We start from the raw sequence: 21585 nt of genomic DNA on the forward strand, positions 1-21585 counted from the left end.
ATTATGCGGCCACTTGGCAGCCGGCCCAGCCCATTGTGTTCCCCCAGCGAAATATTCCTGCCGATGAATGAAGGCAGCGGAGGGATGCCAGCCCCCCCGGCTGGAAGCGACTTTCCCATGTATTCCCCCAACAAAGGCCGTGCCCGGTGTTGTCTGGAGCTGCTCTTGTCTGCTCCCCGCAGGAACGCTGCCTTGTCATGCAGATTTCAGCCCGCCAGCCCCCGCCGCCCTCGGTTGAGGGAGGACCTCCCTGCAGCGAGCCCTCGCTTTGCCCGCCGTCGTCTGGCTTTGACGGAGAGGCGCAGCCGGCCCCGGGCGCGCTCCTGTCCCTACCTCGTCGTTGCTGATGGGGGACCGAGGGGTGGAGGAGGTTCCCGATCTCCCGCAGGCTCTCGCAACGCTCCGCTTCCAGCCTGACGCGCTCGGCGTCGCACTTGAGGATGGCGTCGTCGATGAGGAGACGGACTCTTGATCTGGGCCACCTGCAGCGCCTGCACGGGGACCCGGGGGAGGTGGGCAAGGGAGGAAAGCGCCGGGGGGGGCGGCTGGCAGCCGAGCTGCGGTTCATCACGGACCGACACGGCCTCTGGAGCGAAACCATGGGCTGAACGCATCAAACCAAACAGCCCGGGACAAAGGACGACGTCAGCCAGGCTCTGACAGGGCCTGAGCCAGCCACGGCGTCACACGGCGCCCGGCAGGGACGAGGGGGAGCAGGCAGCTCCCGTGGCAGCAAAAGCCGGCAGCGCCACGCTCATTAAACATCGCGGTTAACGAGCTGGGAAGGAGGATGGGCAAGGAGGAAGGGATTGAAGAGGACACGTTAATGACTGAGGCTGCCAAATCCCCCAGGGAAGTGCAGGATGAGTCCCGGCTGCGGAAGGATGAAAAGGGATGAAGGACACTCAGCAAGAGCTGGTTATTGCTGGTGTGGGGCTGGGGGAAATAAAGATCTCCTGGCAGGGGGTTCAGGCAGTGCCCCTCGCTTGGTGCTGGGGTTTTGGGCACCTCAGGCCACCAACTCGGGCAATGAGAGGCAAAGCTGTGGACAAACTGGGTGGGCCAGCGGCACAGTGGGTGGAGACGGGGTCAGACTCACCCCAGGATGTCGGCCGTGAGCTCATCAAGGTTCTGTGCGCTCTCTGGTATGGACTCATCTGTCCCCACGGGCTCTTTTTCTGCAGTGGGAGGAAAAAGAAAACCCGCAGGGTTAAAGAGTAAAGCTCCAGGGTGAAAATATTCCTCAACGATGCGAGGGAGAGGCCTGGAGACCAGAGACCTGGGGGAGATGCCACCAGTAGTAACGTCCACCAGCGAGTCGCTGCTGGGACCGTCTGCCTTCGTGCCTCACCTTCATCTTGTCTCCGATCGTTTTGCTGCACAGGTTCTTCAGCTTGTTCAAGTTATCGGCACGAAACCTGCCTAGAAAGCAGAGGGAGGCAGCTGTCAGCCAGCTGCACAAGCGGAGCTGGGCTGGCATCGCCACCCAGCCGAGAGCAGGTACAAAGCCTCAGTGGGAGTGGGACAGGGGCAGCAGCTCCAGGGATGCCCAGTGCCACCGGCCCAGGGCGTTTGGGAAGGGCACAGGAGGGTTTGATGGCGTGAGACACGGTGTGGGGCAGAGACGTGGGAGCAGAGGGCTGCCACAGGGTGCCATTTGAAAACACCCGAGCGATGCCGCAGCGGGCCACAGCCCACCAGAACCCCCCTGCCAGGCTGGGGCTGCCGAGGACTGAGCAGATCCAGGGATCCAGGCTCCGCTCTGGAGCCACAGTGATGAGGCGCGTGCTGTTCGATGAGGGGACCAGGGAGGTGCCCCTTGGCGACACCAGGCTGGGAAGGGCAGAGCCCAGGGCACTGCCATCCTCTCCTGCCAGGGCAGCCCAAAACAGAGACACACCAATGCCAGGGACGTGTCACCCAACACGGTGACATCCTCACGGCAGTGGCGGGGGAGCAATCCAGAGTCAGGAAACGCAAAAGGTTACGAGTCAGCGAACAGGGCACGGCAAACACAGCCTGGGAAGCACCCGGTAGAGCCACGGCAGCACCATGGCACCAGCAGACGCGGGATTGCATCAGCTGGGCCTGCCAGCCCGTGCCTGGCGGTTACGCACCAGCGCACCCCTCCGCAGCACCCGCCGCTGCTGCCAGGCCAGGCCAGAGCCGTGCGGGGAGGGGCTGGGCACAGCCCCCTCCGCCAGTCTGGGAAGCTGGCCGTCCTGCAGGATGAAAGGCCCTTGGATAAAATGAAGGCGGTGCCGACGGCATGGCCGGAGCCAGGGAACGCTGGGCGTGATGAAGCAGGGCCGGGCTCATTCACATCAAGGCAACGGGATTACAGGGATGTTCAAAGCCGCCTCTTTCATCCTGCGGCGGCGGCGAGGGGGACTGGGGCGCCCTGGGAACTGCGGGTTCTGGGACACCCACCCCTCCTCGCTTCCACCACACCCTCCTCCGTGCCCAGGCACCAAAAAAACGGCTCGACAGCAGCTCCGCTTCCCGACCTCCCTCCCGGGCTGGGGGCGATGGAGACGGCTGCACCCCCGCAGCCATCCCTGCTCCTGCACCCTCGAGCTGACCGGGCACGGGTTACCCCAAGGTGTGGGGTGGCACCGTGTGGGACCCCCCCAGCTCAGCCCGATCTTGCAGCAGTGTGGCTGGGGCAGCAGCGCGGGGATCCCTGCGGATCACCGGCGAGGGTGGATCACCGGCGGGATCCACGTCCAGGCCAACGGGGACCGGTACTGGGGACCTGCCCCGGTACTGGGGGAGTGGAAAGGGAAGGGATCCAGCGGGAGAACCTCTGCCCAGCCCCAGGGAAGGGCTGAGGAGGATCCACCCAGGACAGGCCTCCTGCTCCTGCAGGGATCCGCTCCCAGAGTCCCCCAGGCCCGGAGGAAAGATCCACCGAGGAGACCCCCGGGGCTGGGGGAACCCCTCAAAGTCACCCCGCCGCGGTGAGGGGGTTCGGGGTCCATCTGGGGACAGGCTCCTGGCCCTGGGGGGTGGGGGAGAAGAGAGGGACCCTGAGGACTCCCCACCCCGGGGCGGGGAGATGGGCCGGGCCGCCGGGCCGGGGGCGCTCAGAGGGGTCCCCCCCGGGGCCATGCAAGAGGGGCCATGCCCAGCCGGGCACGGAGCTCCGTTCTGGGGGTGACAGCTCTCCTGAGGCCCCCCCGCCCCGGAGGGGGTGCCGGGCCCCCTCAGCCCCCCCCCCCCCTCCGCCCCACGTACACCTCCGCCAGGCGCCGTCGGCCCGCACCAGCGCGTCCACCAGCGCCGGGTCCTTGAAGCGTTTGCGCTGCATGTCCCGCACCATGGCGGGGTCGCCGCCCTTGTCGGCGCGGAACGGTCCATCCAGCACCATGATGGCGGCGGCGGCGGCTCCTGTCAGCGCCCGCCGGCGGCTCCGCAGCGCGCATGCGCGGGAGGGGGGGGGGCGGAGCGAGGCCGGCGCGGGGCGCAGCGCCCCCTGGCGGAGCGGCGGCTGCGCAGCAGCGCGGGGCACCGGGGGGGTTCGGCGCGGGGGGGGTGTCTGCTCGGGGGTGCCCGAGTGTCCCTCTGCCACCCCGGCTGCCCTCAGACGCCCCCGGGTATCCGGTTGGTGCCCCCATTCCCGGACCCCCCCCCCCCGCACCGCACACACACCGGGTGGTCCCAAGCGCCCCCCCCCCGCGGCACCCTCCGGCACCCCATGGTGCCCCACGGCACCCCACGGCACCCTGCCGTTCGCCCGCCCTCGGGGACACAGCCCGGGACGTGCCCCCCGCGGGAGGCCAGAGTGGGGTGGCCGCCCCCCGCCATGGCAGCAGCCCCCCGCCATGCCGGGCTGGAAGCCAGACCCCATCCTCCGGTCCCTGCGGGCTCCTGGCGGGGTCCTGGGTGCCCCCACCCCTGAGGGGACCCCAGCCCCGTCCCCCCGCGCCGGCGGCACCAGGCGGGAGTCAGAAAGATCCGTCTTTATTGCGGTGCCAGGGCATGCGGATCCCCTGGCACCGCTTAGAAAATGCGGAGAACCATGTAAAAAGGGTCGGGGAGTCCCGGGGGCAGAGGGGGCTGGCACCGGCCCCCACCCCCTCCCAGGGCACCCTGGGGTCTGCAGGAATGAGGGGCTTCAGGCAAGGCTGGAGGTACCCCCTGGGGTGCCATGCCACAGCAGCATCATGCTGCCCCGTGTGCCACAACGGTGGCAGGAGCTCCCAGCATCAGGCACCCACTTTGGGGCAGAATCACCCAAACTGGTCAATTTGTGCCAGTGGCCATGTGAGACCCGAGTGGGGAGAGGTGGGTGTGAGGCTGGTGCTGTGTGGCAACACACTTTGCCTGGCATGGCATGGCATGACACAGCCTGGTCTGGCATGGTGCAGCATGGTAGGGCACAGCCTGGTCTGGCATGGCATCACCTGGCATGGCCTGGTGTGAACTGGCATGGTATGGCATCACCTGGCACAGCACAGCATGGCACAGCATGGCCTGGTCTGGCATGGCACCACCTGGCATGGCCCGGCACAGCCACGGTCCACCGGGCACTCACCTTGGCACCCTGAGCTGCATCCGTAGTGCAGGAGGCAGCTGTGCCCTGGCCGGAGCTGGCACACGCATGTGCACGTGCCCACGCCCATCCACATGCATGCACCCCCCCATCGTGTGAACACCCACCTGCCTGCCCCGCCTGTGCACACCACCCCCCGCCACACACCCGCGTGTGTGACCCCACCCCGCACACGTGTGCACACGCTGTGCGACACCTGTGCACACACACCCCGGGGGGCGCAGGGGGCACACGGAGCCGTTGTACAAACCCCACACCTGTATTTGGCATTTTTCGGTGCTTGGCAGGGGGGACAGGGGCATGGCATGGGGGGGGCACGCGTACAAAAGCCGTAACGAAGCTCCGGTCCGAAGCGGGTCCCTAAGGCCACGTTGGGGTGGTGGGGTGGGCACAGGCGGCCCCCCCGCCCCGTCACAGCTCCATGGCGGCGCTGCCCGACGACGTCTTCAGCGGGACAGAGTCGAAACCGTCCGACGTCCGCTGCGGCGAGCCGCGGTGTCAGCCAGCGCGTGGCAGCGACCCCCCACCCCGGACCCCCCCTCTCCCCCTGGGCTGGGAAACTGAGGCACGGAGCGGCTGCAAACCCCATCCCCGCTCCAGCGTCGTACCCCCCCCCCCCCACCGTTACCTTGGACGTGAGGGACTTGATTTTGCCAAAAAGCGATTTTTGCTGGCAAAGACGAAGTCGTCCTCGGCGTCCTCCCCCTCCATGATGGCACAACTATCTGGCGCTGGCAGCTCGCTCTCCTTCACCGCCACGTTCACCAGCTTGGAGTATTTATACTCCAACCTGGCGACACGGAGCGGTGGCATCAACCCCCTCTATGGTGATGACCGTGTCCCCCTCCCCGCCAAAACCCCTCGGTGGCACCACTCCTTTTGGTTCTTCTTCCAAAAATACCCGGCGAGGGCAGCGAGCAAGACGGCGGCGCAGGTCCCGGTGGAGATGCCAACCTTCAGCCAAAAATCCACGCTCCTGCAGCCCCTCACCTTCTGCGCTGGCAAACTCTGCCCGCCGCGGCACAGCCGGGCTCCCGCCACACGTAGGTGGTTCTCTGGGGGGGGGGGTGGGCAGGGATACGGGGGGTTTAGGGGTGAGTGACGCTCAGCCCATCCCCGTGGCGTCCCGGCACGGTGTCCCAGTACCTGGATGCCACCGAGGCAGGCGCCGACGATGGGGCGATAGTGGCTGGCGGAGCAGCGGGGACAAGCGTCGCCCGTCACCCAGAAAAGTGAAGGTGCAGCCGTCGCAGGTGCCCTCGGGGCATTTGCTGGGGGGGGGGCAGGGGGAAACAAAAAAAAGTGTGTGTGGGTGCTCAGCCGGCAGTGCCACCCAGGGTGGGGGACATGGCGACGGTAGGGTCCCCAAATCGAAGCACCACCCAGCTGGGTGGCAGGAGACAGCGGTGCCACTCTGGAGTGGGGGGTGTAAGGATGCTTGTGTCCCCCCCCTCCAAAAAAAAAAGCCACCATGGTGCCGGCCATCCCCACCCACCTGGGCACTGCCAGGGTGCCGGTGCCAGGGCGCAGCGGGTCACAGCGCAGGCGATGGCGGTGGCCCGGCCACTGCTGCAGGGCTGCGTCACGTCGTTGGACCTGCCAGGGGGCACGGGGGGCTCAGCCAGGGGCCAGCGGGGTCCCCCCTGCCCGGATGCCCCCCTCACCTGTAGAAGAAGATGATGTCGGGCAGTCGGGGTGGCGGGGGGGAAAAAATCAGGGGGGCGTGATGCCATCCAACATGGAGCTGGTGGTGACGCCTGCGGCGAGAGTGGGGCGTCACTGGGGTGCCACCGGGTGCCACCGGGGTGAGAAGTGAGGTCAAACCACAGCGGGTTTTGCTGTGGGTTGGTGGGGGGCTCGGGGACGCCGGAGCCCCCCGAGCCCCCCGGCTCACCCACGAGGCGGTCGGCCAGCTGACGGGCTGCGAGGACACGGCCATCTTGTAGCCCATGACGTCGGGGGGCACCAGGATGGACTGGCACACGTAGGACGTCACCACCCGGCAGGGTCCCCCTCGCCCCGCCGGCAGCCGCGCGTCCGTCACGTTGTCGGCGCAGGACCATCTTCCTGCCCTGGCGGAGACGGAGAGGGGGTGACGCCGGGCGGCGACGGCACACCGTGTGCACGCGTGGCCACGAGTGACGGCGTGTGTGCGCACACCTGCATGGGCGTGAGCACCGCGGGCGTGTGTTTGCGGGACAGCGGTGTGCCCGTGTTTTCGCGTGAGCGTTCGCGCACGTTTGCACGTCTGCACGAGTGTGCAAGTGCGTGCGGGTGTTTGCACACGACTGCGTGTAGTCGCATGTGTGTTTGCACGAGGGTGCACGGGTTTGCACGATTGTGCGTGTGTGTTTGCATGACTGCGCATGTGTCACATATGTCTGCACGTACACTTGTGTTTGCACAGCTGCGTGAATGTGTTTGCACGGTGGCACAGGTGTGCACGGCCACGTGCACGTTTTTTGCATACGTCTTTGCATCAGTGCGCAAGCGTGCACGAGTGTTTCTATGATTGTGTGTGGTTTGCAGGGGTGTTTGCGTGACTACCCATGTGCACATGTATGTCTGCATGTACACTTGTGTCTGCATGATTGTGTGCACGCATTCGCCTGTCTGTGCATGTGTTGCACAATTCTGTGCACATTTGCACGCCTTTTGTATGGTGGCATGGACACCTGAGTTCGCACAACTCACGCATGCCTTTGCACGACTACGTGCATGTGTTTGCATGACTGCCTGTGCTTGCATGACTGCACGTGTGTGCGTTTGCGCTATGTGTGCATGTGCACACATGTGTTTGCACTATATACACATGGACACACGTGTGTTTGCACTACTATATGCATGCAACGTGTTTGCACTACGTATGCACGTGCACACATGCATTTGCACTACGTATGCGCACACACACTGTGTTTGCAGTATATATGCAAGCACACGTGTTTGCACCACACATGCATGCACACGTGTTTGCACCGCACATGCATGCACACGTGTGTGTTTGCAGCATACGCATGCACACACGCGTGTTGTACACACACATACACACACGTGTTTTCACTACGTATGCACGCACACTGTTTGCACTACACATGCACACACGCCGGCATTCCCATCCCACGTGCACCCATCCATCCCTGCCTGTTCCCATGGCACAGCGAAGGCGCTAGCCCCATCCCCGTGCCAGCGGGCAGGTGGGCAGCGCCGCGGGTGCCATGGGTGCCGCGGGTGCCATGGTGCCGCGGGTGCTGCCGCCCCGGCCTCACCTGGTTGCCGCAGAGGCTGATGTTGAAGTGGTGGAAGTACTTGAGGCCCTTGGCGGTGAAGCTGGGCCGCTGGCGAAGGCCGTGCCCGCGGCCAGCGCCGAGAAGTCGTAGTGCAGGATCTGGCCCGTAACGCCAGCGAGAAGAGCAGTTGTTGTAGCAGAGGAGCGGAGCTGGCAGAGGGGGCAGGAGGTGGCAGTTAGAGACGCTGGGGGCTGGCATCACCCTGCCAGGGATGGGTAGTCACCCATTGGGGCAGTTGGGGTCACCCCCTTGGGGACAGTGGAGGGCTGGCAGCGCCCGTCAGGGTTGGACGGGAGTGGTGGTGTCACCCGCCAGGTCAGATACTGGCACCCACCCTGTGCACCACCCAGAATGGCCAGCAGGGCTAGTGTCACCTCCCTGGGGGCTGGCATCACCCGTGCAGACAGTGTCACCCACCCGGGATGGCCAGAGGGGCTGGTGTCACCCACCCATGCTGGAGGAGGGGGCTGGTGCCACCCCATCAGAGATGGCCGCAGGGCTGGTGCCACCCATCTGGGACATCTTGGATGGGGGGCTGGTGTCACCCCTCCAGACCCAAGCATCACCCTTTGGGACAGCCCGGCATGGGGGAGGGCTGGCATCACCCGTGGGACATCACCCCCCACCCCGCAGACCCCCACCCCTGGGGAACACGTAGGGACGGGCACCTGGTTGCTGCGGGTGCCGGGGCCGCAGGGGTGGCAGGTGGGGGTCCCGTCGGAGGGGTGACCCCGCAGTAGGTGCCAGGCGGGCAGGGCTGGCAGGCACCCGAAGCGCGTCCACAGCGTTGCCAGGGGGACACGGGGCGCAGGATCCGGCCGGTTCGGGCGCAGCGGCGGCAGAATTGCCACCCCTCCCAGCACGTTGGTGACGTTGACGGAGTAGAGCTTGGCCACGTCGCTGGTGTATCGCCGGCCCTGGCACCGAGAGCACCCATCACCATCACCCCCCGGCACCCATAGCACCCTGCGGGGGTCGCCCCCCACTGTCCCTCACCGCCTCGTGGTAGGGGTGCGCTGGAAAGCCCACGTGAAGCTCATGGTGGCATTCTTCTCCACGACGTAGGTGTAGGACTGCTTCCCCTTGGGACCCGTCCACGTCTCCACCGGCGTGTTGGTGCGGGAGTTGATGCCCTGTGGGGACATTGGGATGGTGGGACCCCCCCAGTTGTGTCTGCCCTCCCCGTGCCCCCCCCCAACTCACCACCATGAAGTAGAGCTCGCAGCTGACGCTGCAGACCGTCTCGAAGACGAAGGTGATCCTGGCCACCTCTTTGCTCTCCGCGTCCTCCAGCACCGGGCTCTGGGGGCTGGGGATGACACGAGGATGCTGTCGGCTCTGCCCCGTGGCATGCCCCCCCCAGCTCCCTGGGCACACCCCAGCTCTGGTCCCCACCTCACCTGAAGCCGGGGACCACCAGGTGAGGATCATGAAGTCGTTATCGAGGCTCCCGCCGCCGTGTAGATGTAGTCCCCGGCCACCTCCCAGCCTGTGAGGGCACAGTGACGGCTCAGCGGGGTGCCCGGCTGCCCCCGCGGGAGGGCACGGTGAGGGGACAGCATCCTGGCGCTACCTGCCATCCCCTTGTACTCGAAGTTGATGCCGCTGAGGACGGTGGTCTCCATGTTGGGGGCAACACGTTCCACCACTTGTACTCCAACCCCAGCGCCGGCTCGGTGCCCGCCGGGCAGCTGAGGCAGCCTGGGGACAGGAGGGGACAACCCTGCACCAGGGTGGCACCCACTTTCCACACCCCCCCCAGCAGCTCTGGGTGCCCTGGTCACCCTCTGGGGACACAACGCTGGCAACGTCCTTACCAGAACCGTAGGGACAGGAGGGATGACCCAGGGGGTCTGGGTGCCCCAGTCACCCCTCGGGATGGTGACGGTGACGTCCTTACCGGAGCCGTTAGAGTAGGAGCCGTAGGGACAGGGTTGGCACGTGCTGCCATTGGTTTTGGCGAAGCCAGGGTTGCAGGGGGCATTTTTTTCACCCCGGACGGGGCAGCTCGGCCGCCTGCGGGAGCTCCTCGCTGCAGATCTTCGGTTCTGCCCACTTGAACATCAGCTGCGTCTGTCGGGTGGGAGCACGGGCTCAGCTGGGGCACAGGGACACGGGCACCCCCGATGTCCCCCCCGCCGCCGCCGTGGCCGTACCTCCCCGCGGGCGTCGCAGGCGGTGTGGGTAGTAAATAATCCTTGTCGGTGCAGGGCGGCCGCGGTTTGCAGGACGCTGAGCCGGGCTCTGCCGAGTAGACGGTGGCTGAGCCGGCCCGGCGAGGGGACCTTGTCGTCCCCCGGAGCGCCCTGCCACCGTGCCACCCGGGGTGCCCGTGTCCCTCCCGCACTGCAAGGGATGGCAGTCCTCCCTGCCCCTCGCGTCACTTCTCCCTTCCCCAGGGGGGACAAGGGGACCTGGCTGCCACCTCTGGGTGAGGGCACAGGAGGAGGGGGGACACCTGGCTGCCACCTCTCACCGGCGTAGGTGACGGGCTCGCAGGGCTGGCAGGCGGTGGCTCCTTTGCTGGAGAAGGTGTCGGCGGGGCAGAGCTGGCAGGCGGAGGAGCCGGCGCGGGAGCGTAGGTGCCAGGTTTGCAGGGGAAGCACTCGGAGGTGTAAGCCACCCCTGGCAGGGGAGGGTGCTCAGGGTGCAGGAGCCATGGGGTGGGGTGGGAGGGTGGTGGGACCCCCCCCTTCCCCCCAGGCTTGCACCCACCTACCTGTGATGCCGATGTTCCTCACCAGCACTGGTTTGGGGACCTTGGACCACACGGAGAAAGCCGTCGTCCGCCAGTACAGCACGTTGTTGCCGCGGCTCGCTCCACCTGGGAAAGGGGGTTGGAGGGTGCTGGGGGGTCAGGGTTGGGTGGTCCTACTGCTGGGAAGCGGGTTAGCACCCATGGGTGGGGAGCTGAGGGACTAAACCCCATCTGCTGCCACCTGCCATTGCATCCGCGTCCTCATGGAGCATCCTCCCCCGGGGGGACACAAGGGACGCCGGGGCTGCACCGAGGGACCCCCCCCCACGTCCCCTCCTGCCCCCCGCACTCACGCTGTGAAACTCCCGCCCTTCTCCGTTGTCCGCATCCAGCGCGACTCCTCCACCGTGGGCTGGCACTGGTCGTTCTGCACCTGCAGGGCCGGTGTGAGGATGGGGACCCCTCCGCCGTGTCCCAGGGCCCCCCTGACCACGTCCCTAGGGACCCCCACCCTCCAGCCCTGCACCCCTCCCCCCCAGCACCTACAAAGAACTCGAAGACGATACTGCTGTCAGGGTAGATGTACTCGAAGGAGACGGTGCCCGACTGCTTGAGGTTGACGGCGTACATGAGAGTGGCCGTGCACTCGTCCGTGTTGGAGGCCACGTAGTCCCCCAGCGGCACCCACGTCGACCTGGGACAGGTGGCACAGACCGTGGGCTCCATCACCGAGCTGAACCCGCGGCAGCCAGGACACGGTGCCCGGGTGGTGGTGGAGCAGGCAGGACGCACTGGGGACAGCATGGGAACCCTGGCTGGCTGGGCGCTGGGGACAGCCCAGGGACGTGGCACTGGGCGGTGGCTGGACCCTCATCCTGGTCCTCCCACACCAGCAAGAGGTGGGTGGGCCGCGGGGAGGAGGAGAGGGGGTCCTGCCGCACCGGAGACGGCGGCTGAATAATTAAGTGCTGCTGGAAGTAGGTTACATTTGCAAGTTGCATAAATGCTGCGGCGCGGAGCAGCTCGGTGGCTGCCGGTGCCGCTGGCTGGCACGGGCTCGGCAAGTTGCCGGTGCTGCCGGCTGGCACGAGGGCTCGCAAGTTGCTGGTGCCGCCGGCTGGCACGAGGCTTAGCGGCTCCCGGCGCCGATCAAAGGCTGCAGTGAAAAATAAAGGTGCCAGCTCGTGCCTAAGGGTGGGGGGACTCCCACGGGTGCTCCCTCGCCGAGGAGGGCCGGCGTGGGTGTCCTGGGGTTGGGGTTTTGCCATCGCGGGTGGGGCTGTGCCAGTAGCAGCGCGACGACTCACGCGGTGCAGTTCTCCACGGCGTTACCGAAACCATCATCGACCTCCAGGTTGGTGGCGACGTTGGCGAAGCCGTGGGGCACCTCGTCCCACTCGTCGAAGCGCACGCCGGTGCCCAGCGAGTAGGTGCCCTCCGCGCAGGGCCGGCACGCCGTGCCCCTTCATGTCCAGGAACTCGCCCGCCTTGCAGGAGAAAGCTGCAAAAAAGTGGGGGGGATCAGGGTGGTCACCGCCCGCTCTCCCCCCGACGCTGCTTCGGCCTCATCATCCTCAGCTCCGCTTTTCGCAGGGCTCTCCGCTCCGGCACTTCCCTGCCTGACCGCCAGCTCCTTAAAAAGCAGGATGCCAGGCAGGATGCCACCCTGTGCCGAGCCACGGCAGCCCCCAGGCGTGGCGGGGGGGGGGTGGCTGTATCCACCCCCTCCTCACATCCCAGCCTTCCCAGTGACACCGCTAACAGGAGCTTGTTGCCCGCCGAGACATGTCCGGTTGCCACCTTTGAAGGTGGTGCGGCCCTCTTTCCCACCCCATCCTTCCCGCGCCCCAGGACCCCCTTCATCCTTCCCTTTGTCCCCCCCCCCCCAGTCTTACAGCACTCGGTGCCCTTGACGGGGTCCGGCAGGCCGTGCAGAGCCCTGGCGTGTGTGGCACAGCCACCCTCCACCGCGAGCCCGTGCTGTCGCACGCCGTGTACTCGTAGTGGTACTCGGACTGGGGAGAAAACACAGGAGGAGACCTGCGGCCCCGAGACCCCCACAACGCTCCCCCCACCCCACGCGTGCCTGGCTGCCTCTGCGTTGGCATTTCTAGTTCAAGCTGTGGCAATGCCCGTTGCGCCCAGTGCCCTGGCTCCGCCAGCACAAGCAAGGTGCTCAGCCCCGCCGGACTGGTGTGTGCGGGGTCAGAGGATGGGCGGGGGTGCAGCAGGGGGGTCTCAGGGTTTGGGATGGTCTGGACAAGGGGTGATCGCAGCAGGGGGTGCTCAGGGTGGGGGGGATGCTCAGGGTGGGTGCTGGGATCAGGGGGTGCTGGGGGCAGGGGGGTGCTGGGGGCAGGGGGTCCTAAGGGTGGGGCTTCAGGTAGGCTGACACCCCCCCAGGGTGCCAAACCCCAGGGAGGGCTGTGGGGTCACCCAGGCCACTCACATGCCCAGGACCCCCCTGACCACCCCATGGGATGAGCCAGCTCCGTGCAGCACCGCACCTGGCACTGCTGTCCCCTCCCCGATCGGGGGGCTGAAACCCCGGTGTTCCCGAGTGTCAGCGGTGGGCAGATGGCACCGTCCCCTGCACACCGTGTGCCTTGCACGACCCGAGCGCGGCGGCACACGGCGCTCATTAAACGGACTCCTCGGCACAAGCCGGATCACCGTCCTGCTGGGGAGCTGCCAGCACCAGGATGCCACCCCGCTGCGGGCACCCCTCGCAGTACCACCAGCTGGAAACTGGTAGAAGAGAAAGGGCTGGGGAGAGCGGGACACCGTGACCCCCCCTGCTGCCCGCTGCCTCCAAGCCAGGACTGGCTCAAGGCCGGTGAGTCGGCGATGCCGGTGGCAGACGGAGCCCAGCCGGCGCGGTTAATCTCCGGGCAGGGCAAAGGCCGAATCTGGCTGCTTCGCGGTGGATATCGGTGTGGTTGGGGTGCCGGGGAGGGGGGTGAGGGAGTGATGCTGCAGCCCCCCCCAACCCCTCCACTGCAGCATCCCTGGGGTTTCAGAGCCGGGCGTCGCGGCTTCGTGCTCGCGGCAGACGCCGGCGTTGGCAGGTTGGGAAACACGCTTGATGTTTCCATCAGCTGGAAACGGCGGCGATGGGGGGGAAAGGGGGGGAGAAAGGGGGGGAAAAGGGGGGGCGGGGCAGAGAGGCATGAAGGCTCTGCCTGCAGCACCCCTTGCCCGACCCCCCGGCCCTGGCATGAGGGGTGGCAGAGGAAGGTGCCCACCACCACCACGGCCAGGATGGGGGTACCCAAGGGGTCACCCTGGCTCTCAGCAGCCCCGAGCCCCCACCGTTGCTCCCGAGGGATTCCCTTGGGAAGAAGGTGGTTTTTCCTTCTTCTCAAACTTATCCCACCCCCAGCAGGAGCTGAGTGGCTCTAACGTGCGATAATTAATCTCTCCCTTCATAAAGGCTGCAAATTTTTTAAAAATCGAAAAAATTGACTTAATTCAGCCCCGGGGCACCTCTACAGATGGCGGGGGGATCCCAGGACTGGCACCGGCACCTGCTCCAGCCAGGACAGGGAGAGGGTCTGTCCCCAGTGGGGGGACGGGGACAGGGGACACAACCTCCGTGGGAGCGATCCCCTCCCGGGGACGGGCTCCAGCCGCCGCCTATTGTTTCCAGCTCCGGGCCGCGGAACACGGACAAAAAAAAAAAAAATTGGATCATGGCACAAATAAATCAGTGGCCCAGATGAACGGCCGCAGGTTGGGGACAGCCGGGGGGGGCGGGGGAAGGGGCAAACGAGGACCCCACGGAAGAGCTGCCAAGGAGGGAAATTGGGAGCGGTGGGGGACTTGTCCTGGTACCGCTGTCCCCAAAGTGGCCGGGTCCCGTTGAGCGGCAAAGCCCCCCCTGCCCTGGTTTCTCTTTGCAGGACACTTTGCCCCCACTTGGCCACCACGTGCCAGGCCGGGGTGGCATGTGGCCGACGGGGACATGCGTGTCCCCCTCCCCTCCTGTTGTCACCACCCCAGGTGCCCCACTCATGCTCCGGGCAGGACACGGATGTCGGGGCTGGAGGTGGCCCCAGGACCCCCGGATGACCCCGTTGGGGAAAGGGGTGTCCCCAGGGACCCCCCCACAGGCAGCAAGCCACCTCGATACTCCCCATATCTATAGGGGACCCCGCGTAGCATCCCCCCCCCATATGTCCCCTATAGGTGACAGACTCCATGGGACCCCTCCTCCGGTAACACTGGAAGCCCCGGGGGACTGACCGGTTTCCGGGGGCCTGGGGGGGGGGGGGGGGGCAAGCCCCCCCCCCCAGGCCCCCCGGAAACCGGTCAGTCCCCCACGCTATAGGTACCACTCCCCTCCCATAGGGACCAGCCCCGGCTCCGCATCCCCCGTGCTACGGGGGTCGGTTACATCTACCGGGGGGTAAGGATTACCGGTTCCCGGTTCCCTCCCCCGCCCTCCGTCTCCCGGTTCCGGTACCTCCTTGCAGACGTGTAGCTGCTCTCCGTGTGAGCCGGATACGGCGAGCGCCAGGCACAGACAACGCACCCACCGGGTACCGGTACCGGTACCGGCCATGGCGCAGCAGCGGCAGCGGCAACGCTCGGCCCCGCGCGGGTACCGGCGCCGCGGCCCCGCCCCCCGCCGGCGGCCCGCCCCGTGCGCGCACCTGCCGCCACCTGCCCCCGCCCCCGGCACCGGGCATCACCCCGGAACGTAACGGCCAGGAGCGGCACCGGCACCGGAGGAATGGGAAAGGGATCGGTCGTCGCTCCGGGGAACGGGACCGGAATGCCCCGGAACGGCACCGGGCGCCGTGCCCCGAACAACACCGGGCATCATCTGCCGGGAATGGTACCGGCACCGGGAATGGCACCGGCACCGGGAATGGCACCGGGCATCACCCCTGCCGGGAATGGTACCAGCACCGGGAACGGCACCGGCATCACCCCTGCCGGGAATAGCACCGGAATGGCACCGGCATCACCCCCGCCGGAACGTAATCCCGGGAACAACGCACCGCCATCACCCCCGTGCACCGTCGCCGCGCACGCACCGCCGGCACCGGGAGGGAATCCCCGTGTCTCGGCATCGCGCCCCCCGCCCCCGGTAACGGCCCCTCCCCTCCCAGCCCTCCCCCCTCCTCCGGGGTGAGCAAGGAGTCGGGGCACCGGGGCCGGGGAGGGGGGCGTGGGGGTGACAGCTGCGTGTTCTGGGCGTGGGGGACACGGGGGGACACGGGGACACGCTCCAGCGTGGTGGCACAGCAACACCAGTGCGGGTCGGGGGATACGGGGACATGAGGGACACGGGGAACACGGGGGACACAGCTCCAGGAGTGGTTGGCACAGGGACACCAGTGCGGAACCGGGGACACGAGGGACACGGGACATGGGGGACACGGGGACACGCTCCAGCAGTGGTGGCACAGGCATACACAGATGTGGGACATGCCGTGGGTGGGGACACACGTGTCCCCACGGCAGCACAGGGACATCATGGCACCCGCGGTGGCACAGGGCACGGCTGGGCACACCGCAGTGTCACCTCACAGGTGGGACCCTGCTGAGCCCGCGTCCCCCATCCCAGTTGTCCCCACAGCGCAGCCACCACCAGCGTCCACTCCGGCCAGAGAAGGCGGCTGCTTCTCCCGGCAGCGCCGGCACCAGGGCTGTGCCCTGGTCACCACCAGCTGCCATAAAGCACCGAGCAGCACAGACAGGGTGTCACCCATGGGTGTCCTGGGGGGCACACCGTGCAGCCAGCCTCCTGCCGGCCTGGGCACCCTGTACGTGTTCACATGTTTGCACGGGGCTTGCACACTTGCGTGGCTCCGTGTAACACTTGCAGGTGGGGCCTGCAAGTCACGCAGCTCCAGCACAGCTCTGGCACGGCTCCTGTGAAGCTCACACATGTTGCACGGTGCTCGCACGGCCCCACTGGCAGCTGCCACACGCCGCAGGGGTCACACGGCCCCGTGCGAAGCTCACAACATCGCCGAGAGATTGCAGGGCCTCGTGCAAGGCCCTCGTGTGCTGCAGGGCTCACCCAGCCCTGTGCAGAGTCTCACACACGTTGCACGGAGCTTGCACGGCCTTGTGCACAGCCTTTGCACACCACAAACACGGCTCTGTGCAAAGCTCACGTATTGCACAGAGCTTGCAGACACTTGTGCACTGTAGGCTCACGCAGCCCTGTGCAGAGCTCGTACACGTTTCACGGAGCTTGCACGGCCCTGTGCTCAGCCTTGTACACCACAGAGCTCAATCCAGTTTGTGCAAAGCTCGTGCATTGCACGGAGCTTGCAGACGCTTGTGCAAAGCCCTTGTGCGCTGCACGGCTGGCAGGGCCCTGTGAACAGCTCACACCCCTTACACGGAGCCTGCGGCGCCTCGTGCACACCCCTGGTGCCCCGCAGGGGCACGCGCACACGCTCACACGCATCGCACAGCGCGTGCAGCGCCTCGTGCAAAGCCCTTGCACGAGCCGCAGGCTCACGCAGACCTTTGCACGACGCCGGCGGGGCCCAGTGCTGGCGGGGCCGGTTTGGGGGGCCGGGGCGGTTGGGGGGGGTCCGCCCCGCTCCTCGGCGCGGCGGGGCGGCGGGTCAGAATCGCAGGGCGCTCAGCGGCCGCGGCCTCGCCTATCTGATCGACTCATCCCCCCCGCCCCGCCCGGCCGCACAGCGCCCGCGGCTTCGCGCCCGCTCTTCTCACCTCGGCCCGCCCGGCCGGGCCGGATCGATAAGATCAACGTGTAGGGCAGGACGAGGGGGGGAGTCGCGCCTTGCACACGCGCCTTGCACACCCACGCGCCTTGCACACGCCACCCGCCTTTCACGCTCCTCGCCACCCACACGCACACCCACTCGCTCGCCCGCCGCCCCTGCGCGCCGCCCCCGCCCCGCCGCCGGTCTTTTATAGCGCCGCGCGCGGGGCACGACGGAAGAGGCGCGTTGGCCACGCCCCCTCCAGCGCGCCCCCCGGCGGCGGAGGACCCGCCCGCTCGGCCAGACACGTAGGCACGCGCGTGTGCACGGGGCACGCGCTCCGCCCCCCCTCGCCTTGCACGCGCATGGCCCGGAGCGTGTCTGCGTGTGCGCGCTCGTGCGGTGCTTGTGCGCGCACGGCCCTCGCCTTGCACGCTCACCCCCTGGTGTGCACTCACGGGTGAGTGAGCACGAACAGGTGAGCGTGCACACACGGGTGAGTGTGCACACACGGTGAGTGAGCACGAACAGGTGAGCGTGCACACACGGGTGAGTGGTGCTCGCAGGTGAGGTGCACACACGGGTGAGCATGCACAAACGGTGAGTGTGCATGCACAGGTGAGCGTGCACATACAGTGAACGTGCACGCACAGATGAGTGTGCATAAACGAGTGAGCGTGCACGCACAGGTGAGTGAGCACACACAGATAGTGTGCACAAACAGGTGAGTGAGCACGCACGGGTGAGCGGGCACACATGGCGAGTGTGCGTGGCCTCACACTTGTGTGCACACCGCACACCCTCAGCCTCACACTGTCACCCCGGACGCGTGTTCGTGGCCTCACACCCCCCTCCCTTCGGAGGCACATGGTGTGCACGCCTTGCACGCTCACCCCCGGGTGTCCACGGCCCCAGAGCCCCTCATGGAGCAACCGAGTCACTCCTGGCCCGTGGGCACGAGGAGCCGGTCCCCGAGCCCCGGCCCCCCCCAGACAGAGCTGGCACTGCCCGCAGGAGAACCCCCTTTATTTGCACCCGTGGTCCAGCATTTACACCCAGGGGGCTACAAAACTCCACACCGGGGAGAGCCCCCGCCCAGGGACCCCCCGTGCGCCCGGGGGGCACCCGTCCCGGCAGCGGGCAGCCACGCCGCCCCCCGGGAGCCACGGAGAGCCGTGGTGCTGCCAGGACGCGGTGTTGGGCGGCGGGAGAAGGGCTCACGGGGCACAAGCGGATCTTCCCGCCTGCCGAGGGGCTGGCACGCTGAGCCCCCCGCCCGGTGCCCCGGTGCGTGCCAGGACGCCCTTCCAACAGTGTAACGGCGGCGCGGTGGCACCATGGCTGCCGGCCCCACCGGGGGCACGAGGTGGGTTCACGCAGGGTGCCAGGCCATGGCAGCTCCCCGGGCCGCCACAGGCAAGGTCCAGGCCGGCGGGGGTGGCGGGGGTCGGTACCAGGGTCTCCGGTCGTTGCCGCCACTGCCAGCAGGTGCCCGTGGGGTCACTTCACCACCAGCACGTAGAAGGCCATGAGCACGCAGGAGATGGCCACTGCCACGTGCAGCCGCGTGCCGATGACGGCAGCTGCGCAGCGGGACAGGCACGGTGAGCTGGGGGGCGCAGGGTGCCCCGGGGTGGGTCAGACCCCCGTGGCCCCATCCGCACCCCAATGTCCCCATCCCAGATCCCAGCAGCCCCATCCCAGACCCCAGTGTCTCATCCAGGACCCCAGTATCCCCATCCCGGACCCCAGCAGCACCGCCCCGTCCCAGACCCCAGCAGCCCCGTCCCGACCCCAGCAGCCCCGTCCCGGACCCCAGTGTCCCATCCCGGACCCCGCAGCCCCATCCCGGACCCCAGCAGCCCCATCCCGACCCAGCAGCCCCATCCTGCACCCCAGCAGCCCCATCCTGCACCCCAGCAGCCCCATCCCGGACCCCAGCAGCCCCATCCCGGACCCCAGCAGCCCCATCTGGGACTCCAGCGTCCCATCCCGGAATCCAGCAGCCCCATCTCGCACCCCAGCGGCCTCATCCCGACCCCAGCAGCCCGTCCCGGACCCCATTAGCCCCACCCCGGACCCCAGTGTCCACTCCGAACCCCAGTGTCCCCATCCCGGACCTCAGTGTCCCCATTCCGGACCCCAGTGTCCCACCCCGCACCCCATCAGCCCCACCTCGGACCCCATCAGCCCCATCCCGGACCCCATCAGCCCCATCCCGGACCCCAGTGTCCCACTCTGGACCCCATTAGCCCCCCATCCCGGACTCCAGCAGCCCCATCCCACACCGCATCAGCCCCATCCCGGACCCCAGCAGCCCCTCTCGCACCCCGGCGGCCCCGTCTCACCCTTGTAGAAGACGCCCCACACGCCGCGCTTCTCGGAGAGCAGCCAGGCCTTGAGCCGCGGCACCTTGCGCAGTAGGCGCAGGTGCAGACCAGCAGCAGCCCGAACACCAGCAGCCCGTCCAGCGAGTACACTGCGGGGGGGCTCAGCGCAGCGGCCTCCCACCTTCGGCCCCCCAAACCCCGAGCTCCCGCCCCACGGGGGGTCCCAGGCCTCCCAGCTCACCCCTCCCGGGGACCCAGACCTTCCAGCTCCTGCTGCCTCCACCTCAGCCTCCCAGTCCCCCTCAGCCCCCCCAGCTCCCCAGTTCCTCCTCAGCCCTCCCAGTTCCCCCTCAGCCCCCAGTTCCCCCTCAGCCCTCCCAGTTCCCCCTCAGCCCCCCCAGTTCCCCCTCAGCCCCCCCAGTTCCCCAACTCCCCCTCAGCCTCCCCAGCTCCCCCTCACCCCCCACTCCCTCAGCCTCCCCCCCGCCTCAGCGCCCCCCGCCCGAGTGACCGGTCACCCCCTCCCGTCGCGGGGGACCCCGAGGTACCGAGCAGCCGTACCCCCTCCCCCCCGGGCCCCCCGCCCCTCACCGTTGGTCATGGCGGCGGCGGGGGCTCCCCCGGCCCGGCGGCGCTGCGCATGCGCGGGGCTCCTTCCGCCCCTCCCCCGCCCCGCGGCCAACGCGACACCGGAACCCGCAGGCGCCGGCCAGTCGCGTGCCGATGGCGCCAGGCGCGGCCAGCGACAGCCGAACGCCAGGCGGAGAAAGGCAGCAGGCAGACTCAATCGAGCGCCTATGACAGGAGGGAGAGCCGCTCTCGCCCTCCGCTCGCCCGCGTGCCCCGGGCCCCCGTAACGCCGGGAGCTACCAGTGCGCCCCCTGCGCTCACCCCAGTCCCCCAGTAGCCCCAGTCCTCCCCGTAACCCCCCCAGTGCCTCAGTCCCCATCACACCCCACATCCCACCCCTAGTGCCCCCCAGCGCCCCAGTAACTTCCAGTCTCCCCATAGCCCCCCTCCCCAGAGCACCCCGTCCCCATCCCAGCTTCCCATCCCAGTAACCGCCAGTCCCCCAGTAACCCAGGGTCCCTGATAACCCCAGTGCCCCAGTACCAGTCCCTCCAATAATCCCCAGTAGCCATATGCTTCCCAGTCCCCCCCAGTCCCCCTCCCAGTCTCTCTCCAGTCCCCCATAAGCCCTGTCTCCCAAATGACCCCAGCACACCCAGTAACACCCACCCCCATAATCCCCAGTGCACTCAGCCTCCAACCCAGTTTCCCCAGTAACCCTCAGCCCCTCCCCAATAAACCCCATAAGCCAGTAGTGCCAGTGGACCCCAGTGATCCAGTGAGACCAGTGTCCCCAGCAGACCCAGAGTCCCCAGTGGGACCAGTGTCCCCAGCAGATCCCAGTGCTCCCAGGGGGACCAGCAGCGGTGGCAGGCGGGTGCCACCAGCCCTGCGCAGGACACGTGTCACCGTCCCCTCGGCCCCGTCAGAGCTAATCCTGCGGCTTAATGGCTTTGGCTGACAGGAGGGGCCACCGTCACCATCACCGTCACCAGCACTGGCACCGGCACTGGCACCGGCGGAGCACACAGGGCACGTCAGAAGGGCTTGGCGGAGCCAGCCAGGCCCGTGTCCCTGTGTCCCTGGACCCCCAGGGCACGGGGACAAGGACCGCCAGCATCGAGGACATGGGGCTGTCGCAGAGCAAGAGGGTGAGTGGGGGCATCTGGGGGACACTTCGGGGCCAGGGACATCCTCGTGCCCTGGGCAGGGCCCCCTGTATCCTGTGCTGAGGTGGGATGGGACAACGGGGACCTTCCCGAGACCTGTCCCCAGGTGCCACATCGATGTCCCAGTGCCAAACGTCTGGCTGTCCCCATGGCACCCCTGGCAGTCAGTCTGGGGACCCCTCACCATCCTTAGATTCCAGAGTTAACGTGAAAATATCCATTCTCCTTTCCCTCCCTTGCCCACCCACCACAGCCAGTCCTCCTGAGCTCCCAGGGGGGAG

The 21585-nt window shown here is 67.6% G+C and overlaps 2 protein-coding genes across 2 annotated transcripts; both read right to left on the reverse strand.

The window, feature by feature from the left end:
- Positions 1–4966: 4966 nt before the first annotated feature.
- On the reverse strand, positions 4967–12549 carry ELAPOR1 (endosome-lysosome associated apoptosis and autophagy regulator 1). The gene is given in 40 exon segments (XM_086627321.1): positions 4967–5035; positions 5184–5224; positions 5227–5345; positions 5430–5583; positions 5586–5610; positions 5702–5783; positions 5785–5826; positions 6051–6105; positions 6108–6151; positions 6220–6271; positions 6274–6312; positions 6450–6470; positions 6473–6615; positions 6617–6627; positions 7822–7883; positions 7886–7991; positions 8511–8581; positions 8584–8616; positions 8619–8687; positions 8690–8759; positions 8839–8852; positions 8855–8975; positions 9046–9151; positions 9243–9261; positions 9264–9287; positions 9290–9331; positions 9416–9472; positions 9475–9543; positions 9743–9825; positions 9827–9915; positions 9999–10030; positions 10033–10086; positions 10319–10417; positions 10420–10467; positions 10562–10656; positions 10894–10973; positions 11087–11234; positions 11848–11996; positions 11998–12041; positions 12436–12549. Coding segments are annotated over 39 exon segments (2649 nt in total). The 5' UTR covers positions 12010–12041; positions 12436–12549.
- A 6126-nt stretch (positions 12550–18675) lies between these two features.
- Positions 18676–20185, reverse strand: TMEM167B (transmembrane protein 167B). Its single transcript, XM_086627410.1, is given in 4 exon segments — positions 18676–18818; positions 19584–19655; positions 19658–19714; positions 20157–20185. Coding segments are annotated over 4 exon segments (222 nt in total). The 5' UTR covers positions 20167–20185; the 3' UTR covers positions 18676–18735.
- Positions 20186–21585: the final 1400 nt, after the last annotated feature.

The sequence above is a fragment of the Tauraco erythrolophus genome, chromosome 27, assembly GCF_009769465.1.
Source record: "Tauraco erythrolophus isolate bTauEry1 chromosome 27, bTauEry1.pri, whole genome shotgun sequence".
Taxonomy (NCBI): domain Eukaryota; kingdom Metazoa; phylum Chordata; class Aves; order Musophagiformes; family Musophagidae; genus Tauraco; species Tauraco erythrolophus.